The 23713-nt window shown below is 38.0% G+C and overlaps 1 protein-coding gene across 4 annotated transcripts in view; it reads left to right on the top strand.

Annotated features, from left to right (window-relative positions):
• The window catches only part of kcnt2 (potassium sodium-activated channel subfamily T member 2), a 299494-nt gene extending 285579 nt beyond the window's left edge, over window positions 1–13915 (top strand). For all 4 annotated transcript variants that reach the window (XM_062980761.1, XM_062980760.1, XM_062980759.1 and 1 more), the window contains 3 exons: window positions 3466–3766; window positions 6661–6745; window positions 8207–13915. In XM_062980761.1, the coding sequence (XP_062836831.1) occupies window positions 3466–3766; window positions 6661–6745; window positions 8207–8318 (498 nt within the window). In that variant the 3' untranslated portion in view covers window positions 8319–13915. The remainder of the gene's footprint in view (window positions 1–3465; window positions 3767–6660; window positions 6746–8206) is intronic.
• The last annotated feature ends 9798 nt before the right edge of the window (window positions 13916–23713 follow it).

Genomic DNA, 23713 nt, shown 5'->3' with positions numbered 1-23713 from the left:
CTGAACACAACCCCTTATTCCTGCTTCATGAATAAGAAAATGTGTAAATTACAATGGGCACTTAATAGCCTAGATGATATGTTAACAGTGCAATCTAGTAAAAAGAATGTACAGAATGAAACACTACAATTATTTCATGGAATTACCAGTGCTTTGTATACAAATTCACATCTAATTTAACTAAAGATAAATTCAAGCAACCCAAGAGCCTTTTCTTTATCTCCTTCTTCTAATGTTATATATTTAACACATAAATAATCATTATTTTTCAGGATGGAGTGGGGTGAGTTCTGTGAACTCCAGTATAGAATAGTTTATTGAATCATAGTACTTAAATGGGCCCTTTTAGATGCCTTGATCTTGCAATAGTAGAATTATCCCATCTTTACCATGTGCATTTCTTGAAAGTATTTATTGTGCAAAGAAAAGGGGCCAATTTGGAAAAGAAAATATAATTTTCCTGCAAAAGGACCTACCCATAACTATTCCTCTGCATAATGATATCCTGAAACACTTTGGGATGTTCAAATATTTGATGAAAATCTTACCTCTATTATTTTTCCCAGTGGAGTTTCCTGAAAATTTGAAAACGAAATTACTTTAGGAAACAAAGAATACTTGTTTCCATTTGCACTCTTTTTTTACAACAACATTTTATTATGGCCCAAAGACTCTTTTTCTACTATTATTAGTAAGAAGGGGAGAAAATTATGTGTATGAAGACAGTCCAGGTCCTCTCCAGAATTCATCACACAGATAGCAGTTTCCATGGTAGGGAGCCATTATCCTCATTTTCTATATTAACAAAGATCATAGGTGTGTGTGTCAGTCTGTCTCCATCTTTCTGTGTATGCAGTGTGGATGGAAAAAATATTTACAAATATTCAAAACGGTTAAAAAACATGTTTTGAAATGTTGAGAAATCCTGTCAAGACAAATTCTCCTCTGAAGACTGGGCTTATTCTGAGCAAAATTGTCATCTGGTTATTTGGGCTAGGGAACAGCATTTTCTGTATGTAAACACAGAACTATTAATTCATGGGCAGAAAAACCTGTCTTCTATGTAAAGATTGGGGAGTTGTTCCTCATACAACTCATGCATGGTTGATTTGCATAGAAAATGGCAAAAATCTGCAAAGAAAATAGTAATTTTTCAGGCAATAATTAATAGTTCTGCATTGAAGTACCTTTTCCTCACACAACAAATATTGTTTTATGTACAGAAAATGCTGTTTTCTATACAAATCAACAAATCCACATGACCATGTTTTCCCATGCAAAAAATAACATTTTCACCATGGGCATTAATAGTTTTGCACTGAAATATTTTTTCATACAGAAAATGCTATTTTTGTGTGCAAAGCAACTATGTGCACATTTTATACAGAATATGTCCTCAATTTCAAATAGTCTTTGAAAACAGTGTGGTTTTTAAAGGCATTCTTGTAGCAGGTAGAAAATTACTGAAATTACTTGTTGTTACCATTCAGAAGAAACTTAGTGAATTACATCCCTAGTGTATGTGTTTAATTGCAAACTCCAACTCCACAGCCAGAACTATATGCAAACCTTGGGGATAAAAAGTTTATTCATCTTGTTCAGCATGTGATTACTTTGAAAGCCTCTCTGCCAGTTTAAGAAATAAAAATGCTTAGTTCTACCTAATATTATAACATATATTAACATGTCATAGTTATTATGTAAAACTATAATCTCTCCTGATATTGTCAGAGAGTTTTGTAACCTTTATCCATGCATTCTCCCACATGTAAAGGTAGTTCCATGAATCTATGGATCCTGGGCTTAGCTCCCTTACAGTTTCACAACCAGAATACCATTTGGTTAATCTTTCAAATAATATACTGATATAAATCTAATTCCCTTCCCCCCTCCAAGAATAAATACAACAACTTGGAATATCTCTGCAATTTAATTAGTTTTAACTTTTAAGTGCTTCCACTACGATTTCTCAAACACTGGTGCTGTAAACATACTACATAAGCATAGTGAGAAAAAGTGAGATAAAACTATTATTTCCATCATTTCTACTTGAGGAGACTCAGGGCAGCATGATGTACAAAGACAAATTAGCAAACACATAAAAGTATTTGAATACTGTATGTCTGTGTATTGGGGTAGAGATAAATATGCATACACTTCCCTTGTAAGATTTAGCTCCTGCCTTCATATTCTTCATATTTCCTCCCCATAGCATTTCACTAATTGTGAATTTGGTGCAATATTGTCTGAAATGTTTCCCTATCACTAAACTCAACTTTATCAAAACTGACCTACTCTATATACTCAAGTATACATTTTGTGAAATTTTGACAAAAATCAACCCCCAAGTGGGCCAGGAGCTGGGTAACATTATCAATCCACTGGCTATACATGTGTCACAGTCTCTGCTATTACCTCTGTTTTTCCAGCAGGATTGTTTCACTAATGTGGTCATCATTTACCACCATCCAAGGTAGCTGCCCATTACCTAGCCATCATGAATCATGTCCCTTTAACTTCCAGCTTTTGTGCCACCTCTCTGAGACACCTATCTTTGATGGCCTTCCTAAGCATTTTTCTGACTAAATGAGTTGCCTGAGTCATTCTCTCAGCTCTGACAGTTCAATGGACCAGAGCCCCCTATACTGGATTCAGGCAGGCATGTAACTATTTTTAGCTGCCTTTCCATTTACAACAACCAGATTTGCTTGGCACAACCAGATTAGCACAACCAGATTTGCTTGGACTTTCCTTCCCTTTCTAGGTACAAGAGTTACTTTGCTAAAAAGCCAGAAAATATATTCAGAGCTGAGGTAAGCATCTGGAATGTCTACTTTTTGCACAGACCTAGCGTAAGTGGAACCACAGGAAATTTCTGACAGTGGTGGAGCTAAACAACTTTGTGAAAAAAACCCTCAGAGAATAAAATTGTTTCCCTTTTCTTGAAGGCAGTAGCAGATAGCTGGTGGCCAAACATTTTGAGTTTGGGAAGTTTTTGGATTTTGAATTTCTGGATAAAGAAGGCTCAACCTGTAGATGTTTAATATTGCAATAAGCATATGCCTGCAATCCATTCCATTGTTAAGATTGTACTTTAAAGTATAAATATTTACAACCCTTTTTACATGCCACTAAGCTTTATAAAAATTCAAAACTTCCCCTCAACCTATACATGAGGTCAGCCTATATACACAAGAATATGTTGTAGTTACCTTTATAAAACAGTTTTCTGCAAGGAAATACATGGTTTTTCTTTAGTTTAGTTCACACTACAGGTTCATGTTCATAAAAATTATTTGTACTGCATACAAGAACAAAAGAAAACAAGATAGGTGTGGGTATGGAATTGAGAATGGAGTCAATGTTGTGTGTTGAGAAAGAACCTAAATTGAGATTAGTTATTTCAAGAAAAATGAAGATGATTTCAGAAAGAATTTAATCATGGTAATGGGTTTCTCTTTACAGTCTCAAATTTCTATTAGTGTGGAAGAATGGGAGGACACCAAGGAAAATAAAGAACAATTTAACTACCGTAGCAACCATCGCAATTCAACATCCAGTGATCAGTCAGATCATCCTTTGCTACGACGAAAAAGTATGCAGTGGGCTCGACGACTCAGTCGAAAAGTTCCAAGACATTCTGCAAAATCAGCAGAGAAAATAAGTCAGCAGAGAATGAATCTTTATAGAAGATCAGAAAGGCAGGAACTTGCTGAATTGGTGAAAAACAGAATGAAACACCTCGGACTTTCAACAACTGGTTATGGTAAGACATCCTCCATAAAGAAGGTGGGGGTGTAGGTTATGATTTGTGTAGTAAAGCCTTGGGTGAAAGGAAGCTAGAGCTTTCTAAGTTTTTCCCACCAAAGTCTCAAAAGTAAATCTAGCAATTAATACATAAGAAAGAGAAACTATTATGAAATAGCTAGTTAAATAATAGGAAGCAGAAGACAGATGTAAACAAAAATTATCACAACTGAGGAACAGCTGATACTTTGTTTCTTCAAAAAATAATGAAATTGCCAAATTTATACATCAGTCCCAATTTTTGGGGTGAAAACTATAGCATGCAAAAGAATGCCATTAGGATCAATGGATACTGGAGCAGGGACAAAAAAAATGGTAAATGGAGTTCAATGGAAATGGAAATTAGCGTACACCTAAAATTTCTCCCTAATAGCCATATCAACACAGAAGCAGAGTTTGTAGGAAACTCTTGTCAGATGTAAATTGAAACTACAAGTCTTCAGATTCTACACATTCTCTGATCTAGTCTAAATAATAAAATGTGAGTACTGTGAAAAATGTATTGTACTGATCCATTGCAATCAAATACTTGCACTTGATTTTTTTTTTTTAGCTTATGGAGCACTGATGTTAATAATCTTAGTGGTAATTATGAAACTGTATGTCTGTTTGTATGTCTTGTGTTACTTATGTTCATTCTTGTACTATGTTTAGTTGTTTTATGGTTTTCAGCTGTTGTATGGTTTCCTGCTATGTTGGAAACTGTCCTGAGTCCTTTGAGGAGATAGGGCGGTATATAAATAATAATAATAATAATAATAATAATAATAATAATAATAATAATAAACACAACAAGTTGAGTCCACAGCAGACACTCTGTTGGCTGTTGTACTGGATCACACGTTGGACACTTCCCAAGTGTCTAGTACTGTGTGATGTATCGGCGAATAATGCATGCAGATCCCAGTAAGGTGGCCTTCTGCAGCTGGCAGATGGTAATTTTGTTGTTGTTGTTGTTGTTGTTATTACCCTGTTTCCCCGAAAATAAGACATCCCTGAAAATAAGACCTAGTAGAGGTTTTGCTGAATTGCTAAATATAAGGCCTCACCCAAAGTAAGATCTAGCAAAGTTTTTGTTTGGAAGCATGCCCGCCAAACAGAACACCAGAGCATGTAGGAGTGAGCTCCCACTGTTAGCCCCGCTTCTGCCAACCTAGCCATTTGAAAACATGCAAATGTGAGTAGATCAATAGGTATCACTCCAGCAGGAAGGTAACGGCACTCCATGCAGTCATGCCAGCCACATGACCTTGGCTTAGAAATGAAGATGAGCACCAACCCCCAGAGTCGGACACGACTAGACTTAATGTCAGGGGAAAATCTTTACCTTATATAAGTAGCCATTACCTGTAAGACTGAATTTAATTTTTCTGTATACTTCATGTTTTAAAGTAATATGGTCAATAGACATGACTCAAACATAGAGCAGAGCACAGAAAAAAATTGCATTCTTAGAACTTTTGCATCTGAAGTTTTGGTTATAAAATTGTATGCTTTCCATGGTTCATAACGGTAACTTAAGGTAAAGGTAAAGGTTTCCCCTGATGCTAAGTCCAGTCATGTCTGACTCTGGGGGTTGGTGCTCATCTCCATTTCTAAGCCAAAGAGCCAGCGTTGTCCGTAGACACCTCCAAGATCATGTGGCCGGCATGACTTCATGGAGCACCGTTACCTTCCCGCCGGAGCGGTACCTATTGATTTACTCACATTAGCATGTTTTCGAACTGCTAGGTTGGCAGAAGCTGGAGCTAACTGCAGGCGCTCATTCCGCTCCCGCAATTTGAACCTGAGACGTTTCGGTCTGCAAGTTCAGTAGCTTAGCGCTTTAACACACTTCGCCACTGGGGTTCCAGAATGGTATCTTACTTTCTCTCAATTGTGCTTCATGTGTTGGTACAGTATAGGTATGGTATGGGGATGTGCCAATTTCCCGAATGGGATAAAAAAATCAAGCTCCCACAAACTTTTTCTTCCTCTCTGAAAATTATTCAATTTTGACATCTGATTTTTTCTCACAACCTCTTCTCAAGATTTGAGCATGAAGAGAGGGAATTTGCAGGAGGAAAAAGAGGAATGAGATAATCAACTGTCAAATATCCACAACCTTATCTCCCCAATCTTTCACAGAAATCCTAAATAGATATTGTGAAAAGATGTTTCAGTTTCCATCCCCAGTCCTTTTCTGCCTGCTGGATTGACAACTGAAAAGCCTTTTCAAAGCCTCTAAAGAAGATTTCTAGGAAAGATGGAGTGAAGGAGTTTTGGACAATGTGACAGGCAACTGACAATCTAATTTCTGATTTCCTACATCTTTCCTTCCCCCAAGCTCTAGTCTTTCATAGGAATCTTCACTGGAGACTGTAAAAAAATGTTTTTGCTTTCCCAGCCAGCAAGCTACTTTGAAAGCTGAAAAGTCTTATCTCTTCAGGATTTTATAGCTCATAATTTCTGTGCATCTTTGGAGCTGGGAGAGGAATAAGGAGGGAAATGGTAGAAAAACAATCCTCAGTACATGACAGCTTAAAATGTTGTGTACTTTTCAATTAAAGCTGTGCTGTTTTCTGATTGCATAAAATTGTCATTTGGTTTTTCAGAGCCTGGTCTATCTTGAAGGCTAACAAGCAATACAAAACAAGATCCACTCTTACCTGTTGATCTTTTATTGGTCCTCTTTTCCTCTACCCAACTTTATCTTGGTTTTTTTTTGTCATATAAAGGAGAATAAAATAAAATAGTAGCAATGTTTCTGCTCTGATTCATTTTGCATTATCTTGTTGTGTGAAACAATTGTTTGACACATCCATTATTCATTTTCTCTCCATCTTTATTCATTTTTCTCTTTATCTCTTGTAGATGAAATGAATGATCACCATAATACCCTTTCATACATTCTGATCAATCCTTCTCCAGACACACGACTTGAACTGAATGACGTTGTGTAAGTTGAGATTATAAAAGAAAACTTTCCAAAACCGAATGTTTGTAATATCCTGTAACAGAAACTGTTAATTTTATAGATTGAGTTGAATATTATTTTTAAAAATTAAATTAAAAATAAGAGGATTGAAATGACTAAAATAATTTAAACCCCCCCCCCCCCCAATAAAAACTGTAATTTTTTATGGTACTTGATGGCCACCACAGTTGCATACATTGCTACTAGAGACCATTTAACTTCTGGTTGTTTTGTATGCACATTGAAAGTGTCTGTTTGGTGACATAACAATGCTAGAATGCCACATTAGAGTAAGAAGCAATGTTTCGGCTGTGTTTTTTAAGTAAAAGAACATAAGCATATCCTCCTACTTCCACAAAAATAATTTCCAAAGTTCAGGTGGATTTTTTTTGTTCCATCACATATATTTTCATTTTAATTGCTTTCATATATTTTGTTTCTCTATAGCACATGTGTCAAACTCAAGGCCTGTGGGTTGAATCCAGCCTGCCATATAATTTTATGCAGCCCTCCAGATACTTGACTACAACTTCAAACCCCACTATCCTGACAAATTACAAACCACAGCCTTCCAGATGTTACTGTATCACAACTCTCATCAACTCTAGTCATGATATCTAATGATGAGAATACCATCATTAGATATCACGACTAAAGTCGATGGGAGTTGTGATACAGTAACATCTGGAAGGCTGCTGTTTGTTCTATTTCATCAGGATAATGGGGTTTGAATTTACATAAAAGGCTTGCAGATATGATGTCTAACTTTAAAATGTCAATTAACCTTTCCCCAACATCAGGGCCACAAGTGCTACTGGATTACAATTCCCATTATCTCTGGTTCACATGGCAGATAATCAAAAGTGGTGGGAGTTGTCATTCAGGAACATTTGGGAACCCAAATTTGGTAAAAACTAAAGAGCACTAATCACTATGTAAAAAAAGAATGTCCAAAATACATTGTTCACGCATGGGGGGGGGGTGTCTTTTGTTGTTTTGCTTTCAAGCATAGCTGGAAAATCCCAAAAAAATGACATGTTTTTGAAAGATTGAGACACCTGTTCAAGTTGAGAAAATATATGCATATTCATTACATCTTTATATTTTACTTCTTCATTAAATGTAGATAAACTTTACTTTTTAAAGCTGAAGTAGCTGCATTTTAAAAGGCCATCAAACTGTGTGGTGGCTGCTATTATTATTTGTTGGATTGATAATTTCTGTTTAGCTGGTTTTTCTTTGCTTAAAATTTTATGATTTCTATACAAATGCTTTTTGTGTCTGCCACAAATGCTGATGTCAGTTCAGAGTAAAATGCATTTTATGTGTTACTAATTTAGTTACTCAACATTATATAAATCATTGTGTATTGATGTGCAGTTTTGTTTCTTGTTACACCTGATGAATTAAGAAGAAAATTGTATATCTTTTTTCCCCCCAAAGATACTTGATTCGCCCAGATCCACTGTCATATGTTCCAAACAGTGCAACTAGCCAGAAAAACAGCATCTGCAATGCCATTGGACAGGATGCAAGGGAAGAAACACAGCTTTGATGCAGCACATAGATCATCTATAAAAAGACATTTTTATACTAATAGCTGTTTTGAAATTTAGCAAAAATAAAATGATGACATTTTTACGAGAACTGGCATAATGGCATCTGGTCCACTGACTGGGCAACTGACTCATTGGAATTACCAAAATAAATCCAGAAAACTCTGTATGATTTCTGATTATTCTCATCATGGGGTTATGGTTAATCAAAATGCAGTGGAATTGAAGCAAGTGTGCACATAGCATTGCTCAATAAAAGGGTGATGTTCATTATTAATTGTTCAAAGAGAAACTAAGCTTTAAAATCTTCTTTTAATCTAATGATTTTAGTCAGACACTGTGGGGCAGTGACTAATTCTTAATCGCACTACATAGTTGTCATTGTTATTCCTGTACCTATGAAATGAAATGTTGCAGATACAGACAAAGAAAGGTTCAAGCAACTCCTCTTTCTCTGAATGTTCAGTCCTTGCTAAGGCATCAAACATCACTGATGAATAATGGTAGTCTGAAGTGTATTTTAACTTTCCCACAAGTTCATTGAATTATATATTACACAAATAGTTTCCTCAACAAATATAAAATTCTGTCATTTGGTTATCTTTGGTTATCTTTGTAGCTTTACATATTGAAATGTTCAGCACAAACAATGAAAACAGAGAGAAAAAGGTGCCAAGTGGATTTCAGTCCGAAATATATAGCCTAAGGGATCTGGAGTGAGAATAATTCAATATTTTTGCTTATTTGGAAGTCAGCATATTTGGCAAAGATTTGTTTGCTGACAATTCATCGATAAGGAGGAGCCAGCAAAACTATAGACTGTGAAATATACATCATGGAGTGGAACTAAGTCAGAATGCATCTATGATGCAATAAACTTTTTGAAACTATGTAGATGGTGATCTAATGATCTCATTAGATGGCAGATCACTAGGAGTACTATACAAACAAAGGAAATATAGTGTCTTATTATAGGAGTGCTTCTTGGCAGGGCGTTGGACTGAATGGCCCATGAGGTCTCTTCCAACTCTACTATTCTATGATTCTATGATTCTATGAGTGGGTTGGGGACATGGCAGCAAATGTAGCTAATTGTATGCCTACATAGTACATAATTTAAGGTTCACAGGCTTGTAATCTGCTGAATGAGACCTATGAACTAGCACAAAGTAGCCTGTGCTTTAATTTTTAGTGATATACCGCTGGGTAAATAATTCCTAGAGAAAAGGGAGAACACGTCCTCTGGGACAAAAGCCTTTGAGATCTAAAACAGTCCAGAAAATGTTGGTTGTCTACATCAATAAGGAAACTGTAATGATAGCTCCAATACTGCTCAGGCCTGACCCTTGAGAACATGTAGTTTGATTCCTAATTTTGCTTAAATGCATACTCAAATCAGATGTCAGTTATGGCAGAATAAGCCAGTGAAGCATTTACTGTTGCTTAATGTGTCAAAGCTTTCTTTGTGTGGTCCACCTACATGCCACACCAGTTAAAAGGCCTTAAGTACACCTATGAAGCATTATGATGATAGGACTAGATTGTACAGAAGCATCACACTGCCCTGGTAATAGGAGTCATTGTTTTCAAGGTTTTCATCAAAGGGTTTATAGTAAAATTATATTATTTTGCTAGTTATATTTCTACTAAAGTAGCATGACTAAATACATAAAGTATTGTTCAGGTAGGGCAAATGGAATCGGTTGGGGTAATACTGACTATTGATTGAATTCCTTCTTAGCATTACATGTACAGCATATATTATCGATATTATTTTAAAGAGCTGCTATTAAGAACTACTATTGGTTTGTACAAATCAAATGAGGCCAAAACTGCTCAACAAAACTATCCATGCATGTGATGGTAGCACTGCATACAACAGCATTTTAAATGGTTGTAATATTTGTTGTTAGGAAACAGCTATTGTCCTCGCCATATGCACTAAGAATTTGTTTATTCTTGTATCTTCCATGTGTCAACTATGTGAATGAATAAAAGCCCATTTTTATGCAGTTTGTTGCTCCCACATTAGCAGTGTGACACAATGTTAACCAATATTTGCACTTAGCAAGTATCTGGACATGCCAGAAACTAGAGGGGGATATTTTGCAGAATTAGGAAATACATGTGTATAAATTTTCATATATCCATCTTTGTACCATTTCTAAGGGAGCCCCCGGTTGTGCGGCATTTTAAAGCACTGAGGTGCTGAACTTGTGGACTGAAAGGTCGCAGGTTCGATTCTGGGGAGCTGAGTGAGCGCCCACAGCTAGCCCCAGCTTCTGCCAACCTAGCAGTTCAAAAACATGCAAATGTGAGTAGATCAATAGGTACCGCTCCAGCAGGAAGGTAATGGCTCTCCATGCAGTCATGCCAGCCATGTGACCTTGGAAGCATCTACAGACAATGCCGGCTCTTCGGCTTAGAAATGGAAATGAGCACCAACTCCCAAAGTCAGACACGATTGGACTTAATGTCAGGGGAAACCCTTTATCTAACCTACCATCTCTAACTGCCTTCAAAGATAACATAATAGGCGGGCCTATTGTATCCACAGTCTCATGGTCCACGGATTCAGCTCATTAAAGATTCAAACAGGATAGCTCCTCTATAAATCTCTATTAATGAAATGACATGGGGGCAGCAATGGAGGTGACAGCATAGGGCTTCTGATCATGAGCAGAGATGTGTTAAATAGCAGGAATCCAAGCATAATTAATACTTGTTGCAAATCCATACCTCCCAATATATCAAAAATCCCCATATATCCCTGAAGCCCTATTTGTAGGATTGGGCCTGAATCAGTTTGAAGGAGAATGATTTATAACATTCAGTGGGCCATCTTATATAATCTCTGAAAACAGAACGGGGAGTGGGGAGCCACAAAGCCCAACAAAATGGATTAAGGGAGCAGGATTTTTTTAGTTCCTGGAAAGGAAAGAGTTAAGTCTGCAATATACCTGAGGCAGGGATCTGCCACATCTTTTCTCCCTCCCCGGCAGTAGCAGCATCCATTTCTTTATGGAAAGTTTCCTAGACTCCTCCCCCAGAGAGAGCCCTGCTGGGAGCTCACTTTACCAGCAGCACTTGCATAGGACAGACATTGAAAAGTTTCTGAGTTCCTCTCAGAGCATGATGGGAGTTGATTTTTTCTCTCTCTCTGTTTCTCAGCCAATAAAAAGCCTGGTTGTGTCCAAGCTCTGATTGGCTGAGAATTGATACAATCAACAACTACAATTCCCAGAATCGTCTCTTTTGGTTTGTCTTATTTTTTAAAATGTTATGGTTAAAACTTAAAATAATTCTAAATAATAGGTAGATTGGTGAATTGTTCTGAAACTTGTCAGGCCTGCAGTTGTAAATGAGATTTAGAACTGAGATAGGTTTCAGGCAGATAGGCCTTAAAATGACTGAAGAATGAGCCTTTAAAGTTTCCCATTGTAGCCAATGGGCTGAATCTTTGCTGAATGAGAACAGCAACACCCCTCCCCATTCAAGTATCTTCCCGGTAAACAGAATAAGGGATCAGCCGACAATGAACCCCAAAACAGCTAAATTGCACACTGCTTGTTTGTGCTACCATCTAGAGGAAGAGAAAAATATCCTGGAGTGTGAGAGTATAGGCAGCTCAGAGTCCTACCTGCATAAATCTGAGCCAGGATACACTCTAAGATAAGACTGTATTGACTTTCTGGACCTTGCGGATAGTATTAGCTTTGAGCCTTTCTTGCATTTCATGAAGAAGTATTGAGCATATTGATGCAGGAGAAGGTGGCTACTGGGGAGGTAGTGGTGGTGACAGATCCTTTGTCACACTTCTCATGGCCTCTTGTGGAGGCAAGTCTAGCTGCCTTGGTTGGAGAATATGCCTCAATTTATAGTACTTATTTGTCGCTTATAAGCCACCTTACACCATTCCATTAAATAAGGGACTTACTATAAGAAGGAATATACAGTTTCATTTCCTGAGTATCAATCACATTTTATTGATTAATCCATCAGCCGTATCAAACCATTTAGCACATAGACATACATACAACATACCAAAGAAGTTAAAATAATCAAGCTGTTAACAAGATCCCATTCAGGATTCTGGCTGGCCTTTTTTTTATTTTTTTTTAGGATAAAGATATAATGAAGTTTATTTGGCAAAAAACCCCCCCAGTATTAAAGTAAAATACATGATTGATGTAAGAAAGAAGGGAAGTCTAGCTACACCTGATTTAAAACTATACTTTGAGGCGGCAGCACTTTTGTGGGTCAAAGATTGGGCAAAACTTGAAAATAGCAAAATTTTTGAATCTGAAGGGAATAGACCTGAGATTAGGGTGGCACTCTTATCTCTAGTATATATAAAAAGAGAAAGATAGAAAATAATTTCGTTTTATAAGGTTCTCAATTCTTAAGATATGGGAGAAATATTTAAAAAAAGTTATACAAAAAACGCCATTATGGATATCACCATTAGAGGCCTCCCAAAGAAGAATAATACGGGTGGGAAAATTGGCTTAAATATAAAGATCTATTAATAATAAAAAATGGGAATTGGGCACTAAAAACACAACAGGAAATGAATAAATTAGATAAAAAATATTTCCTGGTTTCAGTATTATTGCATAAGGAGGGGTAGATCACATTGCTTCTCGGACTTTTGGCTATGATCAAGTGTAGTATCATTTCCTGAGTAAAACATCATGCAATTATCTGGCTCAAAATACCACATTCCTCTCCCTTTTAGCTTAATCGCTTTACATATTGTAATGTTTATATGTTCCATTTCATGTTTTGCTATGTCTAGCTTCCCCTGCTTCATGCTTCTTACATTTCATGTTCCTATAATTCTGTGGTTCTCAACCTGAGGTCCCCAGATGTTTTTAGCCTACAACTAACAGAAATCCCAACCAGTTTACCAGCTGTTAGGATTCCAGGGAGTTGAAGGCCAAAAACATCTGGAGACCCCAGTTTGAGAACCACTGCTATAATATGTATTTGACTACTCTTTCAGTTCTGAACATGCTAGCATCTGAATATCCTTTTGGCTTGAGTTGAGTGTTTGATTCCTTACTTGCTTATATTTGTACCTCTGCTCTATTTCAGTAGCTTGTTGCCACTATTACTTGTTTCACATTGGATTGTCTCATTATAGGGTTTCCATAGTAAAAGAACTACAATAGGAGTTTTACCATGATTTCCTTTTCACAATACTAAGAAGTTTTAGCTATGATGCCACTGTTGCTGTCTTTGAAATATCCTCTGTATTGCTTCTAATCAATAATTAGTTCACTAATACTGCATTAAATAGAGTAGTAAGAAGATCGTTGTTTGTCTACTATTGTTTCAGCACAGGTTTGCTTCTATCATTGTCAATATGGTAGCAATGAAATGACTGTTTATTCACTACTACTGCTGCTCTGTAGTTATTTCACTTTATTACAGTCAATACGGTAGCAATGAGGAGATTGTTTACCTGTTGTTTCCTGTGCTGACTGCTTGGGAATTGTCATGCTTTTAAAAAGTAAACAAATTGCTTTTTTTAAAAAAAATAGACCATTGCCTTATTATTCTTATTAAAACTGATTAAAGTTTATCAATTCTTTCCTTTTTTGCCTTTTGCATTTATTTGAGTTACTCTCAAGAACAAGCCCTTTCGAAATATAAGTGAAGTTTTAAAGAATAGTACAGGAAAAAAAAAATAATGCCAGTTTGCTCACAACTCTTGGTTTAATAGAATATTACACTGTAGTTGGAAGTATAGATCACTGTATTACTGCTTCTTTTAAATTGATCCCAAAACTTTGCAGTGCTTTTTGCCTTTTAAGGGCAGGCTTCTCACATGGCCAAATATCATGTTCCCTCTGGCCTCAACCTTGTGAGTAATTGCCACAAGCATAAAGAGTGGAGCAGATAGACATAGTAAAAAGCAGAGTGGAAGAATTTTCATCGTATGATTCTAGCATAGAATCAATTAATCTGAAATATACATTTTGGGAAAATTCTCCATGTGTGTTGTGGTTCAAATCTAATTGATTCAGCTAGATCCATTGAGCCAATCAGAACCTAGTAAGTCAAAATTTATATAAATTACTTTGACTTACCAGGTTACTAGTGTCAGTAGATTTCATCATACGTGGCCTAGAATGCCAGGCTTCAGAGGAGAAGAGGAGCCAGAAGCTCTGAATGTGAATGACTCCCTTAGGACTATGGAAAGCAGAGCCTGGAACCTCCTATTTGAGAGCAGAAGGAAATCATAGGCTTTATATGATTACATCTTCATGAAATACCAACTGGGGCAAATCCAAATATGAAAGAATAGTCACATTCAGATGTCATGTCTACACTAGCTCTATATCCTGGAACGGATTCCACCATGTTAAGCATATTTAGAAAATGCACTTTTAGGGAATGCAAATTTAGGGAATAGTTTCATTTTGGAGCTGGATAGCTAGCCAGCTCCAAAATAAACCTATTTGCTGTCCAAATGAGAAGCACTGCCATCCCCTTTACTCTGTGCTCCACAGCATAGGGAAAAGGGTTTTAGCCATGGCAGATGCCTGAAGAGCTTTGGAGAGCTCCTGGTTATCACTAGGGGTGCTTCCAGCCAGGCCCATAATCCATGCGTATTCCAACTCCCCTCCCAACCCCACAAAACCTGGGCTTTCTTGGGGGTGGTAGCTACTTACCTGGCTGCCATAACATTTCTCCTTGTGCCCTCCTGGCATGAGGAAATGGTGCACCAGAAGATGGGAGAGGAGAAAAATCCCTCCCATCTTCTTGTGCATCATTTCCTTGTGCCAGGAGAGCATGAAGTGGAATGTTATAGTGGCCAGGTAAGTTTTATTTTATTTTTAGGGGTAAATTTGGGTGGCTTCGGGGGAGGGGGTGGGCCTGTCTGGATGGGCCCTATGTGCTTTTGCTAACACAACTGGGGAGAAGGAGGGGTTGCATGGACACTGTTGTCACAACCATGAGCTCTCTGCAGCTTTCTGACCAGGTGAATGCGATTTTCTTGCTTCCTTGCAGGGGGTTGGACTGGATGGCCCATGAGGTCTCTTCCAACTCTATGATTCTATGGCAAGTGGGATGGCAGGACAGGTAAGTGTGACAATACAGCAGAGCAGAACCAGTTTTAGCCTGACTTGGCCATCCAGAGTCTGCTCTCTCCACTGCCACAGATCAGGGGTCCAGACATCCAGATTTCATCCAGAGTGTTTGTCCTCTGGATTGGCCCTGGATTTTGATGTAGGTGTAGATGAACCCGGAATTGATCCACTTTAGTGGTAGTTTTCTGACAGCTGGCTATGGATTACACATGACTGACGTGATCATTTGTTGGTTTCTCAATAATAATCTTAGGCTATATATTTTATTACGTGATAATAAAAAAAGTTTCTTCCTTGGCTCTTGATCTCAATAAGAGTGTCTTTTGATCTTGGGCTCCTTTAATCATTTCATTTGCCTTTTCTGCCAACCTGTGACTCCTTTTGCTTTGACTCTTTTCCTCCTTGCTTATTTAGACAGTGTGGTTGTAGGCTGAAATACTTACCAAGCTAGAACAGGACAACCATAGCTTTAATTTTTACACCAGTATGCTTGTAAGCCTCCATTCTCCTTCCGTGAACACCAGAGTACGTAGTTTAATTTTTTCTTAGCTAAATAGACTGAGCTGAGAAGGAGTTCCAAATGGTTTTGTTTTTTCTTAGCTTTGAGAATACTGTCTAGAAAATTTCAACATTTCTGAGAGAATTCTCTGGAAACATCTAGAAGAACTAGACCCATTCCAAATCAAGATATGGTGCGTCCACTCATTCCTACTCTCTGGCTGAGGTGAATGCATGGCACTGAGACTTTCTGTTGTATGTATAATCCAGCCACCTTCTGGATATACTTTGTAGTCTTATTTGTCTGTGGCCATTGATATTCACTGTGTAGGCACAATAACGAATAATCTACTCTTCTCCATGTCCATGTATAAACACTGTATCTTTGCTTTTCCCGAGACCATAATGCAGAGGGAGACATGGATGAGTGAAAAACCTTTTATCATGTGCCTATATCAATAGGAGATATGTCCCACATCAGTAAGAGGATGGATTTCCTTAAGCCTCTTCCTTTTAGCATTTTACAGCAAGGAAGGATTCAGCTGAATACAATAGAATATAATAACTTTATTGTCATTGAACATTGTACAATGAAATAAAATGCTTTCCCATGTACACATCACAAACAACACACCCATCCCTCCATACTCTCACACCACCATACAGCCCCAATGCCACATCAATGGGAAGCCATGGAATTCAATATAGTTACAACTCTGAGATAAAAGTTGTTTCGTAGTCTATTTGTCTCTCAGACGGTACAGTTTAGTCATCCTGTATCATCTGCCAGATGGCAATTTTTTTTAAGGAATATGCTGGGAGAGATGAATCCCCAAGAATGTTCTGAGCTTTCTTAAGGCTGCAGGACCTATAAAGTTCTTCCAAATAATAAGCTGCATTTATGTACTACCCCCTCTCCCCAAAAGGACTTGGGGTGACTTACAACAAAAAAACCACAATGTAGCAATATTACAACCAAATCAAACTTAAATCACACACTAATTAAAGCATAAAAACACAAAAACATATTAATAAATAGGGGAGAGGGCAACCAATGACTTTGTGCAGAAATGATGACTCTTTGGAAAACCTTCCTATATGCCACTGTGCAGTTATCAAACCACACCATGCAGTAGGTTAGGACACTCTTTATAGCACAGCAGTTTTTTTTTTCATTTAGTTGTTGGTTCGTTAGAAATCTCAGGTAGTACAATTTCTGCTGGGCTCTCTTAACCAATGCTGTCATATGAGTGCCCCAGGTCAGATCCTCCTTAACAGTGACACCCAGGAATTTTAAACTGGCCACCCACCCCACCCGGTCCCAATTTATGACCAAGGGCCGGGAGACAGGAGAGAAGCATCCCTGCAGGATCATGACACATCTAGGCATCCTCTGGGTAATGACTTTTTAGACGGCTGATTATCTCACAACCAGAAGCTACATGCAACATGCAACCAACCAAACCAACAAACTAATTGACCTTTTCAGGATCAACTATGACAATAATCTCAATCAACATCAAAGGCATGTCAGCTGCCAAACAACAGCTGCTTTATGAACTGTGATGAGATAAGAAATGTGACACACAGGGATAAACAACAGAAGTGACCAAAAGTTCCAGAAAGATCAAATGGAAGTGCTGTCTTTGTAAAACCAGGCCCATAATACTGAAGAAAACAATACAGAGGTCATAACAGTACAGCTTAATAACATCAGAATTACTTCTATGTATAAGCCCCCAAATGAAGAGTTTTGTTTCTTCTCTCCTGAGAACTTTGATAGGCACCAATGGGCAATAGTAACTGGTGACTTAAACAGCCACAGCCATGTATGGGGCTATGCTCAGGAGGATAAAAGTTGAGAGGCTGTCTTCTCCTGGACTGAATTGCATAAACTATCACTTATTCATGATAGTAAGCTCCCACCATCCTACAACAGTGGGAGATGGCACCGAGGATATAACCCAGACCTCCTATTTGTTTGTAACAGCATTGTGCAGCAATGCACTAAATGAGCACCAAACGAACAGCATCGACCAATAGTATGTGAACTGTTCACAAGGCACCAGGAAGTTCAATTTAAATGAAGATTCAACTTCAGAAATGCAGATTGGTCTAAATTCTCAGATATGTTAAATGACAAGATCATATTGGTCATCCCAATTCCTGAGGAATACGAGCGCTTTATCGAAATAGTAAAAACCTGCTCACAGGCTTCTTTACTGAGAGACTGCAGAACACACTACCTTCAGGGCATTACTCCTGATACAGCTACCTTGCTGGAAGACTATTACAGGCTTCACAGCAAAGACCCATTTAGTGAGCAAACTCTTCAGGCAGCACAGAGCATTCTTTGAAATCAAGAAAGAATAGTGGATAAAACTGATAACAGAAGTCAACATGGGCAGGAGCAGTCAGAAGGCATGGAGGCTGTTAAAACGGTTGAGCAATGATCCCTCACAAACTAACACCCATGTCAACATAAAGGCAGATCAGATAGCACATCAACTTCTGAAGAATGGGAAACCCAATTTTGCCACCAAAGGAGGAAGCAAACCAATAGTTAAATAACCAGACAATGAGAAACACCTTTATGAACCTTTATATCTACTGAATTGGACATGGCTCTCAATAAATGTAAAAATGGCAAAGCAGCTGGCCTGGATGATCTATGGATGGAATAAATTAAGAACTTTGGCCCAAAAGCAAGGTCTTGGCTGCTGAAGCTGATGCATTCTTTCCATCCTGTCAGATCACCAAAATCTGGAGGAGAGCAAGAGTCATAGCCATCTTGAAACCAAGCAAAGACCATAATGATCTAAAAAGCTATAGACCAATCTCCTTGTTGTGCCATCTTTACAAAGTTCTGGAGAGACTTATTTTGCATAGACTTATGGAAAAAATAGACCCATGTGTGATTCCAAGCTGGCTTCAGGAAAGGCAAAAGCTGCACATCACAAATGTTGAACCTGACTCACCACATAGAAGATGGGTTTGAAAGGAAGCAGATTACAGGAGCTGTCTTCATAGACCTGTCAGCAGCTTATGACACTGTAAATATCGCCTTCTCCAGAGAAAAAACTTACAATATCACAAAGGACTACCACCTCACCTGCTTCATAGGAAATTTGCTACAAAACAGGAGCTTTTTTGATGAATTACAGGGTCAGAGAAGCAAATGGCAAAAAACAAAAGAATGGCCTACCTCAGGATGGCATGCTTGCTCCATCGATGTTTAACATTTACATAAATGATCAGCCACTGCCAGAAGAGACAGAGAGTTTAATCTATGCTGACAATTGTGCCATCACCGCCCAAGCACGGAGCTTTGAAATGGTTTAACAAAAGTTCTCCGAAACTTTAGGGGCTCTTAACCAGCTGATTCCTAATCCATCTAAAACACAGATGTGTGCTTTTCACCTTAAGAATAGACAAGCATCTCAAGCTCTGAGGATTACCTGGGAAGGAATCCCACTGGAGCATTGCAACACACCAAAATACTTGGGAATTACCCTGGGCCGTACTCTGACTTACAAGAAGCACCGCTTGACTATCAAGCAAAAAGTGGGTGCTAGAAATAATATCATATGAAAGGAGATCACAACCAGACACACCTGCCCTTGTGCTTTGTTACAATGCTGCTGAATAGGCATGCCCAGTGTGGAGCACATTTCACCATGCTAAAACAGTGGATGTGGCTCTTAATGAGACATGCCACATTATCACAGATGTTTATGCCCCACACCATCGGAGAAATTATACTGTTTGGCTGTTATTGCAGCACCTGATATCTGCCAGGAAGTAGCAGCCAAAAAAGAAAGGACCAAGGCAGTAACATCTCTTGCCCATCCTCTGTTCAGATATCAGCTAGCACGCCTATGCCTTAAATCGAGAAATAGTTTTCTAAGATCTACAGAGATACTCACAGGAACATCTCAGCAAGCGAGAGTCCAAAAGTGGGAGGCTAAAACCCAGAACTTCAAGCCATGGCTGATACCGAATGAGAGATTCCCTCCTGGGCACACAGAAGACTGAGCAACTTGGAAGGCTCTGAGCAGACTGTGCTCTGGCACCACCAGATGCAGAGCCAAACTTAGGAAATGGGGCTGGAAGGTGAAGTCCATGACATGTGAGTGTGGAGAAGAGCAAACCACAGAACACCTATTACAATGCAGTCTAAATCCTGCCACATGCACAATGGAGGACCTTCTTATAGCAACACCAGAGGCACTCCAACTGGCCAGCTACTGGTCAAAGGACATTTAGTATAAGATCGTCAGGTGAGGCCCTGCTCGCGGTCTCGTCAGCCTCACAGGTGTGGCTGGCGGGGACGAGAGACAGGGCCTTTTTAGTAGTGACTCCCCGACTATGGAACACCCTCCCCAGTGAAGTCAGGCAGGCTCCCTCCCTCCTATCTTTCCGTAGGAAAGTCAAAACTTGGTTGTGGGGCCAGGCCTTCAAATAACAATTAGCAGCGCTAATTATTATGTACGCTGGAACTCAATTGTCAGACTCAGTCTTTTAAACTTGAATACACCCATCTGTATTTTATAATGTGTTTTATAAATGTCTGTTGTAAGTTAATTTTTAACTGTTTTATAGTGCATTGTACAATTTTTATATATGTAAGTTGCCCTGAGTCCCCTGTTGGGTGAGAAGGGCGGGATATAAATATTGCAATAAATAAATAAATAAATAAAATGCCAAGTTTTTAACTTTGTGTTTTTAAATACATACCAACAGTATCCTTGGTTTAACTTCTGACACGATAAATAAATAACCAGGGACTGGATTTCTTTTCTGTCTTTTGTAGTACACTATGAGCTTTTTGGTGCTATTGATGTTAAGAGCCATATTATTGTCCCTGCATCACGAGAACAGCTGATCCACCTCATCTCGATAGACAGACTAATCCCAGTCAGAGATAAGCATACATACTGGATTTTTAAAAAATCTTCCTAGCAATTTCCTTGTTTTCTGCAGATAAATATCATTTCTTCCAATCTTCTCCAATGAGAATTTGGACCTTTAAATAAGAAAAATGTTCAATATGACAATCATGGTTAAAGAACTGTGTTTGGTATAAACTTATTGGTATGAGCTTATTTTTATTTTATTTTTACTTAGCATCAGAAGCATGACACTGTGGATTATGCATATGGCCTTTTAAAACTTTATTTTTGGTTCTGGCTTAAATAACTTTAGAATGGTAGAAGAATTGCTCCCAATTAATTCATTTCCATGTCATATCTCTCCCCACTATTGTACTGCCAGATAGCGGTGCAGCTTGTACTGTAGTCCTGAGGGATGCTTTTTAAAAATGGAGACACTGTTTTAATGCATATGTTATTCACTCTCTGTTGAAATTGGTGGTAAATGAAATTGCCATTTCAATCTGTTTACATAAAGCCAAGTACCATGGATGATATGTTGTACACTTTACTTGAGAATTTAGTAAAGGAGTCTTGGTGGCATTGTAAACATTGTCTATCTTTGCAAATTCTGCCATATATCCAATTGTTCTCCCAATTATAATAAACCAATTGAATCAATGGAAATTGCAGAAGTGTTGTATTTAATATAGTTGTGTGTCTTAGAATAATTTCTGACATGGTGACCCTAAGATAAACTTATCACAGGGTTTTTGGTAAGATTTCTTCGTAGGGGGTTTGCCTTTACCTTCCTCTGCAGCTGAGGAAATGTTTTTTTGCCCAAGGTCACTTAGAAGATTTCCATGACTTACCATGGAGCAAATGATTGAGTAAATTGTATACCAATTCTAGCTGGATCTAGCAGTTGAATTGTGGGCATCAGTGAGAGAGCTGTAAGTAGCAATTTTGGACAATGCTTCCATGTTCCATCACAGAAGCAGTGAAAATATTTTGATTCTTGCTCATCCATGTTTTATCTCCTGGCTTAGAAGTAGGATGATTAAAAACAAATAAAAAAGCAAGCTGCTCTTTTAGCAGTATAGTGCAAATTAAAATTATGGCAGATGTTCCAAAATTAAATACAGGCTTCCAAGTAGACTCAGTAGGTATTGGCCTAAAAAGCTCTGTAATTCTGAAGAGCTGCATAAATTGAGCATGCATTTTGTAGTCATGCTTTTTGTCATCTTAAACTCACCACACCTTCATTTGGGATGAACACAAGGCCAAAAAGCAAGATCCTTGTTTTGTGCAGATAAATATCAAACTAACTACTGAAACATTTTAATCACTGGATTTTTTTATCTCTGAGATTATGGAACATCATGAAGTTACTTCAGTTATGCTCCTTTCCTGGTTACTTTCCAAAAATGTTTCATTCATATTCTATGCAGAATTCATTATGCAAACTGTGTAGCTTTGTGCTGTGATATGAAACAATATTGTGTTTGATGACAAACATAAAAATAGCCATGAGTATCTTACTGTTTAGTAGGAGTGTTGGTAGGGGAAAATTAGTTTACTTTATGTTTTAATGAGTGGGTACCTATTTTGATGTTTTCAAATCAAAAGTTATCCCTTGGGATTAACATTTCTCTGAATTTTTTTAATAAGGTGGCACAGCATTTCTGTGTTCTCAGATAATATCCTTTGTCCAGGTTGGTTCATCATGTGTTCTGCTATGGCTGACTTTTCTTCTTGAATTAGTCTGCAGTGCCTTTCATTTTTCTTGATCCATGTTTGGGTACTGCATTTGGTGGTCCCTATGTAGATTTGTCCACAGCTACATGATATATACGGTAGACTTCTGCAGAGGTGAGAGGATCCCTTTTGTTCTTTGCTGAACATAGCATTTGTTGAATTTTCTTAGTGGGTGTGTAGATAGTTTGTAGGTTGTGTTTCTTCATGAGCTTCCCTATGCTTTCAGTGGTTCCCTTGATTGTGGTAAGAACACTTTTCCTCTGGGTGGATCTTTGCCTTTACCCTCATGGCTTATTTTTGGCCTTGCAGCTCTTCTGATGTCTGTGGTGAAGTTTCCATTGGCCTGCAGAGCACAGTTTAGGAAAACTCACAGCAACCCAGTGATTCTGGCCATAAAAGACTTCAAGAATACAATGTAAATTAGCTTTATATATGGGTAGTTCATGATCTGTGCCACATTTGCTCCAGATCTTGTTTGTGCAGAAAGAATGGAGCTCTTCATTGTGTCCTTTGAATTATGTATATATGATTTCCATATGTGACATCAGGTGGCATCCATATATATCATCATCTCTTTAGCTCCTTGAAGAATGTTTTCAATGAGCAAACTGTTAGCCTCACACAATTCAGTCAGTTGCTGTCCTAAGAGTAGATTATATTTAGCAGTGAGAAATGAGAGTGGAGTGACCCAACACACACACACACACATGTAGTTTGTCTCTCTGTGAAATGAGCTTCTCTTGGAACAGAAAAAGTTGGTTTCAAAGTATGTACTGCCCTGCAAATGAGTAGGGTATGAGAAACAGGATCAGGTTTAGAGATGAATGGAGATAATATGAAAAAACAAGGAAGTGAAAGAATCAAGAAGAATTTTCTTTGAATGCTGGGATTTTACAGTTGGAGTCCTACTGCATAAATTCTTGCTGGAAAAAAGCTATCAAAAATGAGGCTATTCATAAAAATAACTTTTTATTCTGTGGTATTACATAGGACACAATTAGTCTAATTAGTGAATCTGCTGTCATTGAAAAGTTCTCCTGGTTTTCTCTAATTGGAAGTTTTAGCCACATGGGATTTTCAGAATGAACAATATGTCATCACAGTCTTTGAATTTCCTAACACTGACTAAATAGTTGCTTCCAAAAAACCCCACTGCTTATTTACTGT

This window comes from Anolis carolinensis, chromosome 4 (genome assembly GCF_035594765.1).
Source record: "Anolis carolinensis isolate JA03-04 chromosome 4, rAnoCar3.1.pri, whole genome shotgun sequence".
Lineage (NCBI taxonomy): Eukaryota > Metazoa > Chordata > Lepidosauria > Squamata > Dactyloidae > Anolis > Anolis carolinensis.
This window is presented reverse-complemented; position numbering and strand designations above follow the sequence as displayed.